Source organism: Phocoena phocoena, chromosome 21 (genome assembly GCF_963924675.1).
Source record: "Phocoena phocoena chromosome 21, mPhoPho1.1, whole genome shotgun sequence".
NCBI classification, from domain to species: domain Eukaryota; kingdom Metazoa; phylum Chordata; class Mammalia; order Artiodactyla; family Phocoenidae; genus Phocoena; species Phocoena phocoena.
The window spans coordinates 6,170,793-6,185,436 of NC_089239.1; the positions used below are offsets into that span (position 1 = coordinate 6,170,793).

The 14,644-nt window shown below is 37.2% G+C and overlaps 1 protein-coding gene across 1 annotated transcript in view; it reads right to left on the reverse strand.

The window, feature by feature from the left end:
* Positions 1 to 14,644, reverse strand: part of ADAM9 (ADAM metallopeptidase domain 9) — a 109,916-nt gene that overhangs the window by 89,276 nt on the left and 5,996 nt on the right. Inside the window, exons 2-3 of the mRNA XM_065899822.1 lie at positions 10,307 to 10,404; positions 7,685 to 7,743 (exon numbers count right to left, since the gene is read on the reverse strand). Of these exons, the coding sequence (XP_065755894.1) occupies positions 7,685 to 7,743; positions 10,307 to 10,404 (157 nt within the window). The remainder of the gene's footprint in view (positions 1 to 7,684; positions 7,744 to 10,306; positions 10,405 to 14,644) is intronic.

A 14,644-nucleotide genomic window follows, 5' to 3' on the forward strand; every position in this document is an offset into this window, starting at 1 on the left:
ATTAGCAGAGAGGCTGCCTAAAATCATACTAAGTTCACAGACACCCCAAAACACACCACCAGACGAGGTGCTGCCTACCAGAAAGACAAGATACAGCCCAACCCACCAGAACACAGGCACCAGTCCCCTCCACCAGGAAGCCTACACAACCCACTGAACCAACCTCACCCACTGGGGGCAGGAAACAAAAGCAACAGGAATTATGAGCCTGGAGCCTGAAAAAAGGAGACCCCAAACACAGTAAGTTAAACAACATAAGACAGAGAAATGAGCAGCAGAAGGAGGAGCAAGCTAAAACCCCACCAGACCAAACACATGAAGAGGAAATAGGCAGTCTACGGGAAAAATAATTCAGAGTAATGCTAGTAAAGATGATCCAAAATCTTGGAAATAGAATGTGAAAATACAAGAAACGTTTAACAAGGACTTAGAAGAACTAAAGAGCAAACAAGCAATGATAAGCAACACAATAAATGAAATTTAAAATTCTCTGCAAGGAATCAATAGCAGAATAACTGAGGCAGAAGAACGGATAAGTGACCTGGAAGATAATACAGTGGAAATAACTGCCACAGAGCAAAATAAAGAAAAAAGAATGAAAAGAATTGAGGAGAGTCTCAGAGGCCTCTGAGATGACATTAAAGGTGCTAACATTCGAATTATACGGGTCCCAGAAGAAAAAGAGAAAAAGAAAGGGACTGAGAAAATATTTGAAGAGATTATAGTTGAAAACTTCCCTAATATGGGAAAGGAAATAGTTAATCAAGTCCAGGAAGCACAGAGAGTCCCGTACCGGATAAATCCAAGGAGAAATACACCAAGACACATATTAATCAAACTGTCAAAAATTAAGTACAAAGAAAACATATTAAAAGCAGCAAGGGAAAAGCAACAAATAACATACAAGGGAATCCCCATAAGGTTAACAGCTGATCTTTAGCAGAAACTCTGCAAGCCAGAAGGGAGGGGCAGGACATACTTAAAGTGATGAAAGGGAAAAACCTACAACCAAGATTGCTCTACGCAGCAAGGATCTCATTCAGATTCAACAGACAAATTAAAACCTTTACAGACAAGCAAAATCTAAGAGTATTCAGCACCACCAAAGTAACTTTACAACAAATGCTAAAGGAACTCTTCTAGGCAGGAAACACAAGAGAAGAAAAAGACCTATCAAAACAAACCCAAAACAATTAAAAAAATGATAATAGGAACATACATATTGATAATTACGTTAAATGTAAATGGATTAAATGCTCCAACCAAAAGACATACACTGCCTTAATGGATACAAAAACAAGACCCATACATACGCTGTCTACAAGAGACCCACTTCATACGTAGGGACACATACAGACTGAAAGTGAGGGGATGGAAAAAGATATTCCATGCAAATAGAAATCAAAAGAAAGCTGGAGTAGCAATTCTCATATCAGACAAAATAGACTTTAAAATAAAGACTATTACAAGAGACAAAGAAGGACACTACATAATGATCAAGGGATCAATCCAAGAAGATATAACAATTGTTAATATTTATGCACCCAGCATAGGAGCACCTCAATACATAAGGCAAATGCTAACGGCCATAAAAGAGGAAATCAACAGTAACACAATAATAGTAGGGGACTTTAACACCCCACTTTCACCAATGGACAGATTATCCAAAATGAAAATAAATTAAGGAAACACAAACTTTAAATGACATATTAAACAAGATGGACTTACTTGATATTTATAGGACATTCCATCCAGAAAAAACAGAATACACTTTCTTCTCAAGTGCTCATGGAACATTCTCCAGGATAAATCATATCTTGGGTCACAAATCAACCCTTGGTAAATTTAAGAAAATTGAAATCATATCAAGTATCTTTTGCAAGCACAATGCTATGAGACTAGATATCAATTACAGGAAAAAAATCTGTAAAAAAATACCAAACACATGGAGGCTAAACAATACACTACTAAATAACCAAAAGATCACTGAAGAAATCTAAGAGGAAATCAACAAATACCTAGACACAAATGACAATGAAAACACGATGACCCAAAACCTATGGGATGCAGCAAAAGCAGTTCTAAGAGGGAAGTTTATGGCAATACAATCCTACCTCAAGAAACAAGAAAAATCTCAAATAAACAACCTAACCATACACCTAAAACAATCAGAGAAAGAAGAACAAAAAAAATCCCTAAGTTAGCAGAAGGGAAGAAATCATAAAGATCAGATGAGAAATAAATGAAAAAGCAATGAAGGAAATGATAGCAAAGATCAATAAAACTCAAAGCTGGTTCTTTGAGAAGATAAACAAAATTGATAAATCACTAGACACACTCACCAAGAAAAAAAGGGAGAAGACTCAAATCAATAGAATTAGAAATAAAAAAGGAGAAGTAACAACAGACACTGCAGAAATACAAAGGATCATGAGAGATTACTGCAAGCAACTATATGCCAGTAAAGTGGACAACCTGGAAAAAATGGACAAATTCTTAGAAAAGCACAACCTTCTGAGACTGAACCAGGAAGAAACAGAAAATATAAACAGAACAATCACAAGCACTGAAATTGAAACTGTGATTAGAAATTTTCCAACAAACAAAAGCCCAGGACCAGATGGCTCCACAGGCGAATTCTATCAAATATTTAGAGAAGGGCTTCCCTGGTGGCGCAGTGGTTGGGAGTCCGCCTGCCGATGCAGGGGATGCGGGTTCGTGCCCCGGTCCGGGAGGATCCCACATGCCGCGGAGCAGCTGGGCCCGTGAGCCATGGCCGCTGAACCTGCGCGTCCGGAGCCTGTGCTCCGCAACGGGAGAGGCCGCAACAGTGAGAGGCCCGCGTACCGCCAAAAAAAAAAAAAACAAAAAAACAAAAAAATTATTTAGAGAAGAGCTAACACCTATCCTTCTCAAACTCTTCCAAAATATACCAGAGGGAGGAACACTCCCCAACTCATTCTACGAGGCCACCATCACCCTGATACCAAAACCAGACAAAGATGTCACAAAGAAAGAAAACTACAGGCTAATATCACTGAGGAACATAGATGCAAAAATCCTCAACAAAATACTAACAAACAGAATCCAACAGAAAAAGAATCATACACCATGATCAAGTGGGGTTTATCCCAGGAACACAAGGATACTTCAATATACGTAAATCAATCAATGTGACAAACCATATTAACAAATTGAAGGAGAAAAACCATATGATCATCTCAATAGATGCAGAAAAACCTTTCAACAAAATTGAACACCTATTTATGATAAAAACCCTCCAGAAGGTAGGCATAGAGGGAACTTATCTCAATATAATAAAGGCCATATATGACAAACCCACAGCCAACATCGTCCTCAATGGTGAAAAATTGAAACCATTTCCTCTAAGAACAGGGACAAGACAAGGTTGTCCACTCTCACCACCGTTATTCAACACAGTTTTGGAAGTTTTAGCCACAGCAATCAGAGACGAAAAAGAAATAAACGGAATCCAAGTTGGAAAAGAAGAAGTAAAGCTGTCACTGTTTGCAGACAACATGATACTATACAAAGAGAATCCTAAAGATGCTACCAGAAAACTACTAGAGTTAATCAATGAATTTGGTAAAGTAGCAGGATACAAAATTGATGCACAGAAATACCTTGCATTCCTATACACTAATGATGAGAAATCTGAAAGAGAAATTAAAGAAACACTCCCATTTACCATTGCAACAAAAAGAATAATAAACCTAGGAATAAACCTACCTAAGGAGACAAAAGACCAGTATGCAGAAAACTTTATAAGACACTGATGAAAGAAATTAAAGACGATACCAACAGATGGAGAGATATACCATGTTCTTGGATTGGAAGAATCAATATTGTGAAAATGACTCTACTACCCAAAGCAATCTACAGATTCAATGCAATCCCTATCAAACTACCAATGGCATTTTTTCACAGAACTAGAACTAAAAATTTCACAATTTGTATGGAAACACAAAAGACCCCGAATAGCCAAAGCAATCTTGAGAAAGAAAAGCAGAGCTGGAGGAATCAGGCTCCCTGACTTCAGACAATACTACAAAGCTACAGTAATCAAGACAGTATGGTACTGGCACAAAAACAGAAATATAGATTAATGGAACAGGAAAGAAAGCCCAGAGATAAACCCACGCCCATATGGTCACCTTATTTTTGATAAAGGAGGCAAGAATATACAATGGAGAGAAGACAGCCTCTTCAATAAGTGGTGCTGGGTAAAATGGACAGCTACATGTAAAAGAATGAAATTAGAACACTTCTTAACACCATACACAAAAATAAATTCAAAATGGATTAAACATCTAAATGTAAGGCCAGACACTATAAAACTCTTAGAGGAAAACATAGGCAGAACACTCTATGACATAAATCACAGCAAGATCCTTTTTGACCCACCTTCTACAGAAATGGAAATAAAAACAAAAATAAACAAATGGGACCAAATGAAACTTAAAATCTTTTGCATAGCAAAGGAAACCATAAACAAGACGAAAAGACAACCCTCAGAATGGGAGAAAATATTTGCAAATGAAGCAACTGACAAAGGATTAATCTCCAAAATTTACAAGCAGCTCATGCAGCTCAATCAAAAAAACAAACAACCTGGGCTTCCCTGGTGGCGCAGTGGTTGAGAGATCACCTGCCAATGCAGGGGACAAGCTTTCGTGCCCCGGTCCGGGAAGATCCCACATGCCGCAGAGCAGCTGGGCCCGTGAGCCATGGCCACTGAGCCTGCGCGTCCAGAGTCTATCCTCCGCAACAGGAGAGGCCACAACAGTGAGAGGCCCGCTTACCACAAAAAAACAAACAACTCAATCTAAAAATGGGCAGAAGACCTAAATAGACATTTCTCCAAAGAAGATATACAGACTGCCAACAAACACATGAAAGAATGCTCAACATCACTAATCATTAGAGAAATGCAAATCAAAACTACAATGAGGTATCACCTCACACCAGTCAGAATGGCCATCACCAAAAAAATCTACAAACAATAAATGCTGGAGAGGGTGTGGAGAAAAAGGAACCCTCTTGCACTGTTGGTGGGAATGTAAATTGATAGAGCCACTATGGAGAACAGTATGGAAGTTCCTTTAAAAAAACTAAAAATAGAACTACCATTCGACCCAGCAATCTCACTACTGGGCATATACCCTGAGAAAACCATAATTCAAAAAGAGTCATGTACCACAATGTTCATTGCAGCTCTATTTACAATAGCCAGGACGTGGAAGCAACCTAAGTGTCCATCAACAGATGAATGGATAAAGAAGATGTGGCACATATATACAATGGAATAGTACTCAGCCATAAAAAGAAACGAAATTGAGTTATTTGTAGTGAGGTGAATGGACCTAGAGTCTATCATACAGAGTGAAGTTAAGTCAGAAAGCGAAAAACAAATACCGTATGCTAATACGTATATATATGGAATCTAAAAAAAAAAAAAAATGGTTCTGATGAACCTAGGGGCAGGACAGGAATAAAGACACAGACATAGAGAATGGACTTGAGGACACGGGGTGTGGAAAGGGTAAGCTGAGACGAAGTGTGAGAGTGGCATGGACCTATATACACTACCAAATGTAAAACAGATAGCTAGTGGGAAGCAGCTGCATAGCACAGGGAGTTCAGCTCGGTGCTTTGTGGCCACCTAGAGGGGTGAGATAGGGATGGTGGGAGGGACACGCAAGAGGGAGGGTTTATGGGGATATATGTATACATATAGCTGATTCACTTTGTTATACAGCAAAAACTAACACAACATTGTAAAGCAATTACACTCCAACAAAGATGTTACAAAAAAAAAAGAAAAGAAAAACAGAGCATAGGAATGCAGACCAGACATCGCACATGTATATACATCACTAGCCTTACTGAGGTGGGATCAGGTAAAAACATGACAAAATGAGGAGAAGAGATTAAAAAGGGGGGTGACCATCCAAAAATGGGCAGAAGACCTAAACAGACATTTCTCCAAAGAAGATATAAAGAATGCCAACAAACACATGAAAGAATGCTCAACATCATTAATCATTAGAGAAATGCAAATCAAAACTACAATGAGATATCATCTCACACCAGTCAGAATGGCCATCATCAAAAAATCTAGAAACAATAAATGCTGGAGAGGGTGTGGAGAAAAGGGGACACTCTTGCACTGCTGGTGGGAATGTGAATTGGTTCAGCCACTATGGAGAACAGTATGGAGGTTCCTTAAAAAACTACAAATAGAATTACCATATGACCCAGCAATCCCACTACTGGGCATATACCCTGAGAAAACCAAAATTCAAAAAGAGTCATGTACCAAAATGTTCATTGCAGCTCTATTTACAATAGCCCGGAGATGGAAAGAACCTAAGCGCCCATCATCGGACGAAAGGATAAAGAAGATGTGGCACATATACACAATGGAATATTACTCAGCCTTAAAAAGAAATGAAATTGAGTTATTTGTAATGAGATGGATAGACCTAGAGTCTGTCATACAGAGTGAAGTAAGTCAGAAAGAAAAAGACAAATACCGTATGCTAACACATATATATGGAATTTAAGGGAAAAAAATGTCATGAAGAACCTAGGGATAAGACAGGAATAGAGGCGCAGACCTACTGGAGAACGGACTTGAGGATATGGGGAGGGGGAAGGGTGAGTTTTGACAGGGCGAGAGAGAGTCATGGACATATACACACTAACAAACGTAGTAAGGTAGATAGCTAGGGGGAAGCAGCCGCAAGGCACAGGGATTTTAGCTCGGAGCTTTGGGACAGCCTGGAGGGGTGGGATGGGGAGAGTGGGAGGGAGGGAGACGCAAGAGGGAAGACACTTGGGAGCATATGTATATGTATAGCTGATTCACTTTGTTATAAAGCAGAAACTAACACACCATTGTAAAGCAATTATACCCCAATAAAGATGTTAAAAAAAAAAAAAAAAAAGAAAAGCACAAAAAAAAAAAAAAAAGGGGGGTGAGAAACCACTGCTATGGACTGAATGTTTTGTCCCCCTCCCAAAATCCTTATGTTGAAGCCCTAACCCCCAGAGTGGCTGTATTTGGAGATGTGGCCACCTAAGGAAGTTATGGTTAAATGAGGTCATAAGGCGGACCCCTGAGCCAACAGGATTAGCATCCTCACAAGAAGAGAAGCCAGAGAGCTCGCTCATCCATCTACCCCGCTTCCTGTGCACACAGGCCAAGGAGAGGTCATGCGAGCACTGGCCAGAAGGTGGCCATCTGCAACCCAAGAAGAAAGCCCTCCCCAGACACTAACCCTGCTGGCACCTTGATCTTGGACTTCCAGTCCTGTGAGAAAATACATGTCTGTTGTTTACATCTGTAGCACTTTGCTGTGGCAGCTCTAGCAGACTGATAAAACTACTAAAGACTTCTTTACCCCCTGCTCAGCTGTTTCTTGGGCCGATCATGATTTTAAAGTTTTCTTAAATACAACTTTCTCTTCCTTTAATTTAGATTTATTTTCCTTTGCTCTAATGTCAATGGAAATGCAAAATAGTATGGCTTTTTCCATACATCTACTCTTATTATTCTCGCCTTTTTATCAATCTACTAAGCAATATCTAACTAGAAAAGATACCCATATAGCACTGAAAAAAAAATTACTGAAAAGCCAAAGTAAATTAAATTTCTTACTTATTCCTTTCCAAGTGAATAATATGCTCTTTTCCTTCAGCTTGAATGACATAAGATACCTAAATGCACAAAGGAGAAAAGAAGAATAAAACACTATCTTCTAAATAACTTTTCAACAACAGAAATTCCATCCTGAATGAAAATAACTTGGTACTGACTAGAACTATTTTATGAAAGAACCTTAAATATACTCGTAAATCATAAAAATATACTCTGATCATCCCTACCTTTCTTTAATAAACTACTGTGGAAAACGACCTGCATGTTTATCTAAACTCTTCTTAAATTCATTTATAATTGAGCTATAACTTAAGGGATTATTTTTACTAAGTCCATCCCTGTATTACCTATAGTATAAAGTAGTTCTTCCTTTCATTTTAAATGAAATGAACCTCTTAGTTTCAAAAGATATTCCCTCATTCTGGTTAGACGAAATTAATAGCCTTTTATGATTTTATATCTTCACATGGCTCAACACATTTCATCGCTTCTAAACAGACTTTCCCCCCTCACGTGAACATCTTTGAAATCCGGATACATCGTACAGAGGCAGAGCAGTCTAACTGGTAGCACTCTGTTCCTTTCTTAATTCGTGGTACATTAAATAACAGTGTGATGAGGCAACTTACACTTACACATCCTCAGCTTGTGGGATCCTCTTCTCTACCTCAAACGCTAAAATAACTTGCCCAGTGACTCACTGTTTCATTAGCAAGAAGCACTTTAATGTGATCTCTAGAACCAGGGGATTCAACTTTGCCATAATTCTAATAAAAAAGACAGTCATGGAGGGACTCAACAAATAATAATAGTATCAGGAGTGTCCTCTTATTCTCCCTACTGTTTCTGGACTCTAAGTGAGTGTTTTGCCAAGAAACAGCAGGATCTCCTTTCCTAGGGCACTTCAACATCTGACTTCTAAGGCCAAGACTGAGATCCAGGTCCTGGGGTTCTGCTTCCACATCCTGTGTGGGGACCTCGGGACTCTGCCATCTACCTCTTTCTCCACTGAGGCATCAAAAATACCAAGCTCCTTCCAACGCCACAGTTTTGGAGTGTGCATTTCTATCTTTTCTGCTCTTGGACAAACATAGGACGTAAAAACATCACTGTCATCTCCTCTGAGAAGAATTCTGAGAATCTGAGAATTGTTTTGTGATATTACATTCTTCCCCCAAACAGCTGCCTGGGTTGCTCATTCCCTTCCTTCTGGTCTTTGCTCTGCTCCAGGGTTGCCTTCTTAGTAAAGTCTTCCCGGGCTGTCCTATTAAAAAACACAAACCGTCCTACCCCCTCATCCCCACCCCCAATTCCAACATTCCCAACCCCCTCCCTACTTTAATTTTCCCCATAGCACTTCTTACCATCTTAAGTAATCTCTATTATTAATCTATATTGCTTATTTGTCTCCTCCTCTCCTCCCACGAGAATGGAAGCTCCACAGGGGCATGGAGTTTGTTTTGTTCACTGCCATATCCCCAGTGCTTAAACAGTGCTTCCACGTCTTCCCCAAATATTTATCAGGGTGCCTGCAGGACATTTACTACAATCCCAAGTATCTATGTGTGCAGTGTTGATAAAGGTCATCAGAGACACAATAAAGTAGAAAACATCGTCCCTGTGCTGCTAAGTGAAGAAAAGGGGAAAAATAACAATGAAAACATAAATTAATTCTACTCTAAAGGCAAAACAAAAATCAAAGAGTAGAATGTCCAGTTCAAAACAAGGAAAAATTATAAACTGTTCCACTGGAAGGAGATCTTAGAGTCATATATTCCTTACTTATAAAGAAGTAAATGAAGACGAATGATCTACCCAATTCGTGGTAGCACCCAGAGGGAGGGCTAAAGCTAAAAGCTCCTGACGCTAACTCCAATGTTCTCTTCACTATGCCTAGTCCCTAAACAATGGACAAGCTGCCTTATCGTTAGAAATATATCGGCAATTCAGAGGTAATAAGCTAAACTCTCTATCCTTCATCACCTGTTACTGTTAAACTATAATAAAGTTAAATTATACTTCTATAAAGTTGAAGGGTTTGCAAAGTCAGTTGATATCCAAATATATTATTTCTGAGCTTTACAGTAAGAGAAAAATAGTATAAAAATTAATTTTTGTGCATTGGTTACCCTGTTAGCATATTATGTTTCTTCTGATATGGAGATAAAACTCACTTTTGAGCAAACATTCCCAGATATGAAATACATGCATATAACACACTACTATTCTCCAGTGTCAGTAAAGATACAGCATGTAGTACTCTACCTATCACACACTGAGAGAGAGGTGAATTCTTATTCTTATGACAAGACCACTGTAACCACCACCAGTCAGGTAAGGGTCAGAAATCTATGTAACCAGCATCCTACCCTGGTCATAGAATTTTACTTAACTGATTATTTCATCCTCTTATGTTTCAAGTTGATTATTTTGTCTTTAAAAAAAAAAAAAAAAGCTACTAAGGATCAGTATGTCACTTTACTAGAATAATGTCCAATGGACACCAGTGCCGTAATCACTGGCTGACATTACTCACTGAACCAATCACTCCTGAAAATAACACCCCTGTCTTAAAAAAAAGTGAAATTTAAATACATATATATTTCTCAAGAGATAACTTACCTGCTCTGAGTAGGGCCTAGGGGCTTCTCTTCTTTCTCTAGTTAATCTCCAAGGAGTTATTATTTCATAAGAAGAGAGATGGGAGGTCTGTTGAAAGCCTACAGAAAAGGGAATAACAAACATTATACAACAACTGAACCTGAAAAACTACATGTCCTAAAATACAATGGAAATCAAAAGCTGAATGTTCAATTCATAGAAAAATCATCTGATGTTCCCACACTAAAATATATATAGTTTTATACAAAGTTTTATAGGAAAATAGCAATATACTAGATAAGTATGAGGGGGAAGAAATGTATTTCTTAAAAAAGGATGTCAGCCTTTATCCAAACAGTATATACACAGCAATCATTTTCAAACAATTTTTAGCTATAAACCCTAATCCCTTGTCTTAAAAGAAATCTTAAGGCATAAACACAAGGAAAAAACTGCTCCGGTGGGGAAATGGAGGGAAGGCATCTAGAACCTGGCACCGTTTACTACTGTCTCTTTTCCCACCCTCACCCAACATGAATGATACCCTGAGATGGTACAGGGATACTTACTATACGGCCAAGGACAATAAGAGGGAAAAGTTACTTTTAATGCCTGATGGATTAACTCTAATAAATACATACCTAACAATGTAGCAATTATCTCCAATGAAATTACTGCCACTAATCTGTCCTAAAAAGTTGAATAGATAAAATGTATTAAAAATAAAGTACTCAGAACCATCATGCAAGACTTCCTCCCAATTCCAATCCTGTATAGCTCATTACACAGTGGAGTCACGTCTGAGTGGGGCCTGGGTTCTAAACTCATCACTTGAGAGGGGAGAGGGATAAACTAGGAGTGTGGGATTCACTGATACACACCACTATATGTAAAACAGATAAACAACAGGGACCTACTGAAAAGAACCTGAAAAAGAATGAATATATGTATATGTATAACTGAATCACTTTGCTGTACACCTGAAACTAACACAACATTGTAGATCAACTATAATCCAATAGAATTAAAAAAAAAAAAAAAACCAAGGACCTACCATATAGCACAGGGAACTATATTCAATATCTTATAATAATCTATACTGGAAAATAATCTTAAAAAAATATATATATATATAAAAAACTGAATCACTTTGCTGTACACTTGAAACCAATACAATATTGTAAATCAACTATACCTCAATGAAAAAAAATAATAAATCTACCTAAAAAAATTAAAATGAAAATAAATAAGTAAATAAAACAATGAGCAGAAAGCCATGTTGATTCATTGCATTGAAGCAGTCAAGCAGGATTTATGTATAAATACAAAGTTTTAGTGTTAGGTTTCCATTTTGTATTTTTGAAATTATCAAAGGTATTAAATAATCATATATTATTTAAAAAATAAGATAACTAGAAAAAAAGTAAAGTCATCACTTAAGCAAAATTTGGGTATAATTAAAATGGCCCATTCAAATCCCTTAGGAAGGCACACCCCATGTTGGCATCTGATACAGTCTCTCAATACATCCAACACATCTCTTCTTCCTCCAGCATAACTGCCAATGATGGCATGTCAGTTTGTTCAGAGAACTTGACGAAGTAGATGGTCACCATCTAAGGACCACGGATGAAAAACCTCTATCTCTATATATCTCCATATACCAAAACCACATTTGTTATGAGGAGGCTTGAGAATGGCATACACAAACAGAAACACTGAGGGAAGAACAGATTCACGGCTTCTACTCAGTGGGGATCAATTCAGGAAATAAATTCATTAAGTAGAATTTCTTGAACAAATAAATGCCATGAAAAGGAGGAAGAGGGGACCATTATAAATTAAAAGAGCCATATAACCAAATGAAATATCTGGACCTATCTGGATCCTAATTAAAATAAATCAACAGAAAAAAAAAAATTCTGAGACAACCAGGGAAATTTTATAGATATGTGATCTGTATAGATATGTGATGATCTTGAGGAATTAGTGTTAATTTTTTAAAGTGTAATAAGCATATTGTGGGTAATGTTTTCTTTAAAAGTCCTTATGTCATAGAGATTCATTCTGAATATTCAAGGGCAACATGATATGACATCCAGGATTTGCATCAAAATAATCCAGTGTGCGTTTGAGGGATGAGATATATATGAAACTATATTAAAACTGGGTAATGGGTACAGAGGAGTTCATTACTCTTCTCTCTACTGTTTTGTATGTTTAAAATTTTCAATAGTAAAATAATTATTTTTTAAGTAGTTATCTATAGGGAGTGGGATGAGAGGAGAGACTTTTCACTTTATAAGCTCTGTATTATTTATAGTGTCTATGAAACATTACAATTATAACATATATCACATATATGAGACTATAAGATGTGTCATAACAAACATGTAAGTATCATAAGTAAATGTACCAAACTTGTTTAAAGCAGCTACCACGATGGAATAGAACCAGAGAGTAATGAGATAAGGACTCAGACTTTATTTCCTGTACTCATGCATGTCCATATTGTTTGAATTTGTTTTTATAATGAGTATTTTGAAACCCCAAATTACCATTGAAATTAAAAGGGGGAAAAAGGAGTGTTTCTTCAATTAAAAAAGAAAAGCACAAACTATTTAAAGTACTGATTATCTACTATCTCAACACCTCCTGTCTTCCCATCAGCCTCATTAACCTCGCATCCAGACTATGATACCTTCTCACTCCCACTCTCTCCTCTCCTTTGGATCCAAGTTCATTCACTCCTTAATTGCCTTATGCCTCTCAGATTTCTCAAATGCAGATTAAAATGAAGGATCTTCACCTAACCTTCCACAAGCTAACACTGTACATAAAAATGTCTATAACCTTGTCTAGTTTGGAATTTTTAAAGATACAATGTAAACAGGAAAATATAAATTAAATCTCATTCAGTACAACATGTCATACTAACACTCCGCAAACTCTTTACCCATCAACCCCTTAAATCTTATTAGGCATAACATACCATCTAAATGGGGCTTCACGTCATTACATAAAAATACCAGAAATAGACTCCAATACTCACAAAAGCAACCAGGGGCTGGCTGATCTAAGGCATACTTACGACATACTATGATAAAATATCCTTCAGATATTTGGAGTTGCCAAATGGGAGCCGTGTCAAAAGAAATCTGTGGCCTTGATAGAAGCAGGCTTCAAATCACTAAGTAGAAATATCCTTCATCCTAAATTAACTGAGGTACAGGACTATTTCCTCACCCAGGATAAACCTTTCAAGGACCTTCAGTTTTCTCAAATTCCTAAAAACACAAATTTCAATATTATCCTTAATATTTTCCTTTTAGATCATGGTAATTTGTTCAACTACTAAGACAGTCACTCTAGAAGTAATGGCAGGAACAGATGGCAGGAATAAATGCTTTCAGTGAGTTACAGAGGAGAAGCTCTGTGTGATAAAAAAAAGTCAATCATCCTGTGCATTTATATGCAACTTCCTATGATTCTATAATTATTTCAAAATAAAAGATTTCTTAAGTAAATCCTTACAGGCAGGGATTAAAATGTTAATAGGCTCAGGCAACTCTTGTACTAGAAGCTAAACAATATGCAACTAAACTGAAATCTTTTCATCACAACTCAGAAGCAAACATCACAGAGAAAAAGAAATGCCTCAGAAAAGACAACTACAAATGAGCAGGCACATATTTAAAGAGCTCTCATTTTGAAACATGTTAAGTGACTTTATAAGGTCACATAGCTAGTTTCAGGCCAGGACTGAAGCTATGGATCTTTTACCAAGATTGTTAGAGAAGAATGAAAGTCCAATAAAGGAATATAAGACACATTCTATCCTTTCTCCCATTTTAATGCACAATTCTTGTTTTGAAAAAAACATTAAAATGAATCTTTTATTTTTTAAAGGCTTTCAAAATTATACCGCCCCAAAATAACTTCTATTTACATATGAGAGCTGTTATTCTGATACTGACTTCTTGGTTTTAAAATCCAAGGATCCACTTTCTGAATGCCATAGGAGTTCCAAAACATCATAAGAAATGCACATATTTTGGTTATGTCATTGAAAAACAATATACACTGGTTGTATGAAACCCCTTCTTCCTGTATTTTTTCAACATTCCTTCATCCCTAGTCCTGGCTTATTTTTATTCTTTTTCCCGTTCATACCTTGCATAGATTTTCCCCAAATTCCTTTTATTTTTTGTTTTTAATTCCAAATAGTAGCACTTTCTCATGGGAATCTAAAGATCAAGTTTCCCATGTCACTATAAAGGACGTGCATCAACATTATTTGTACTATAAAGCTTCAGCCTCAGCACTATTGACATTTGAGGCCAGAAAATTCTTTGCTGT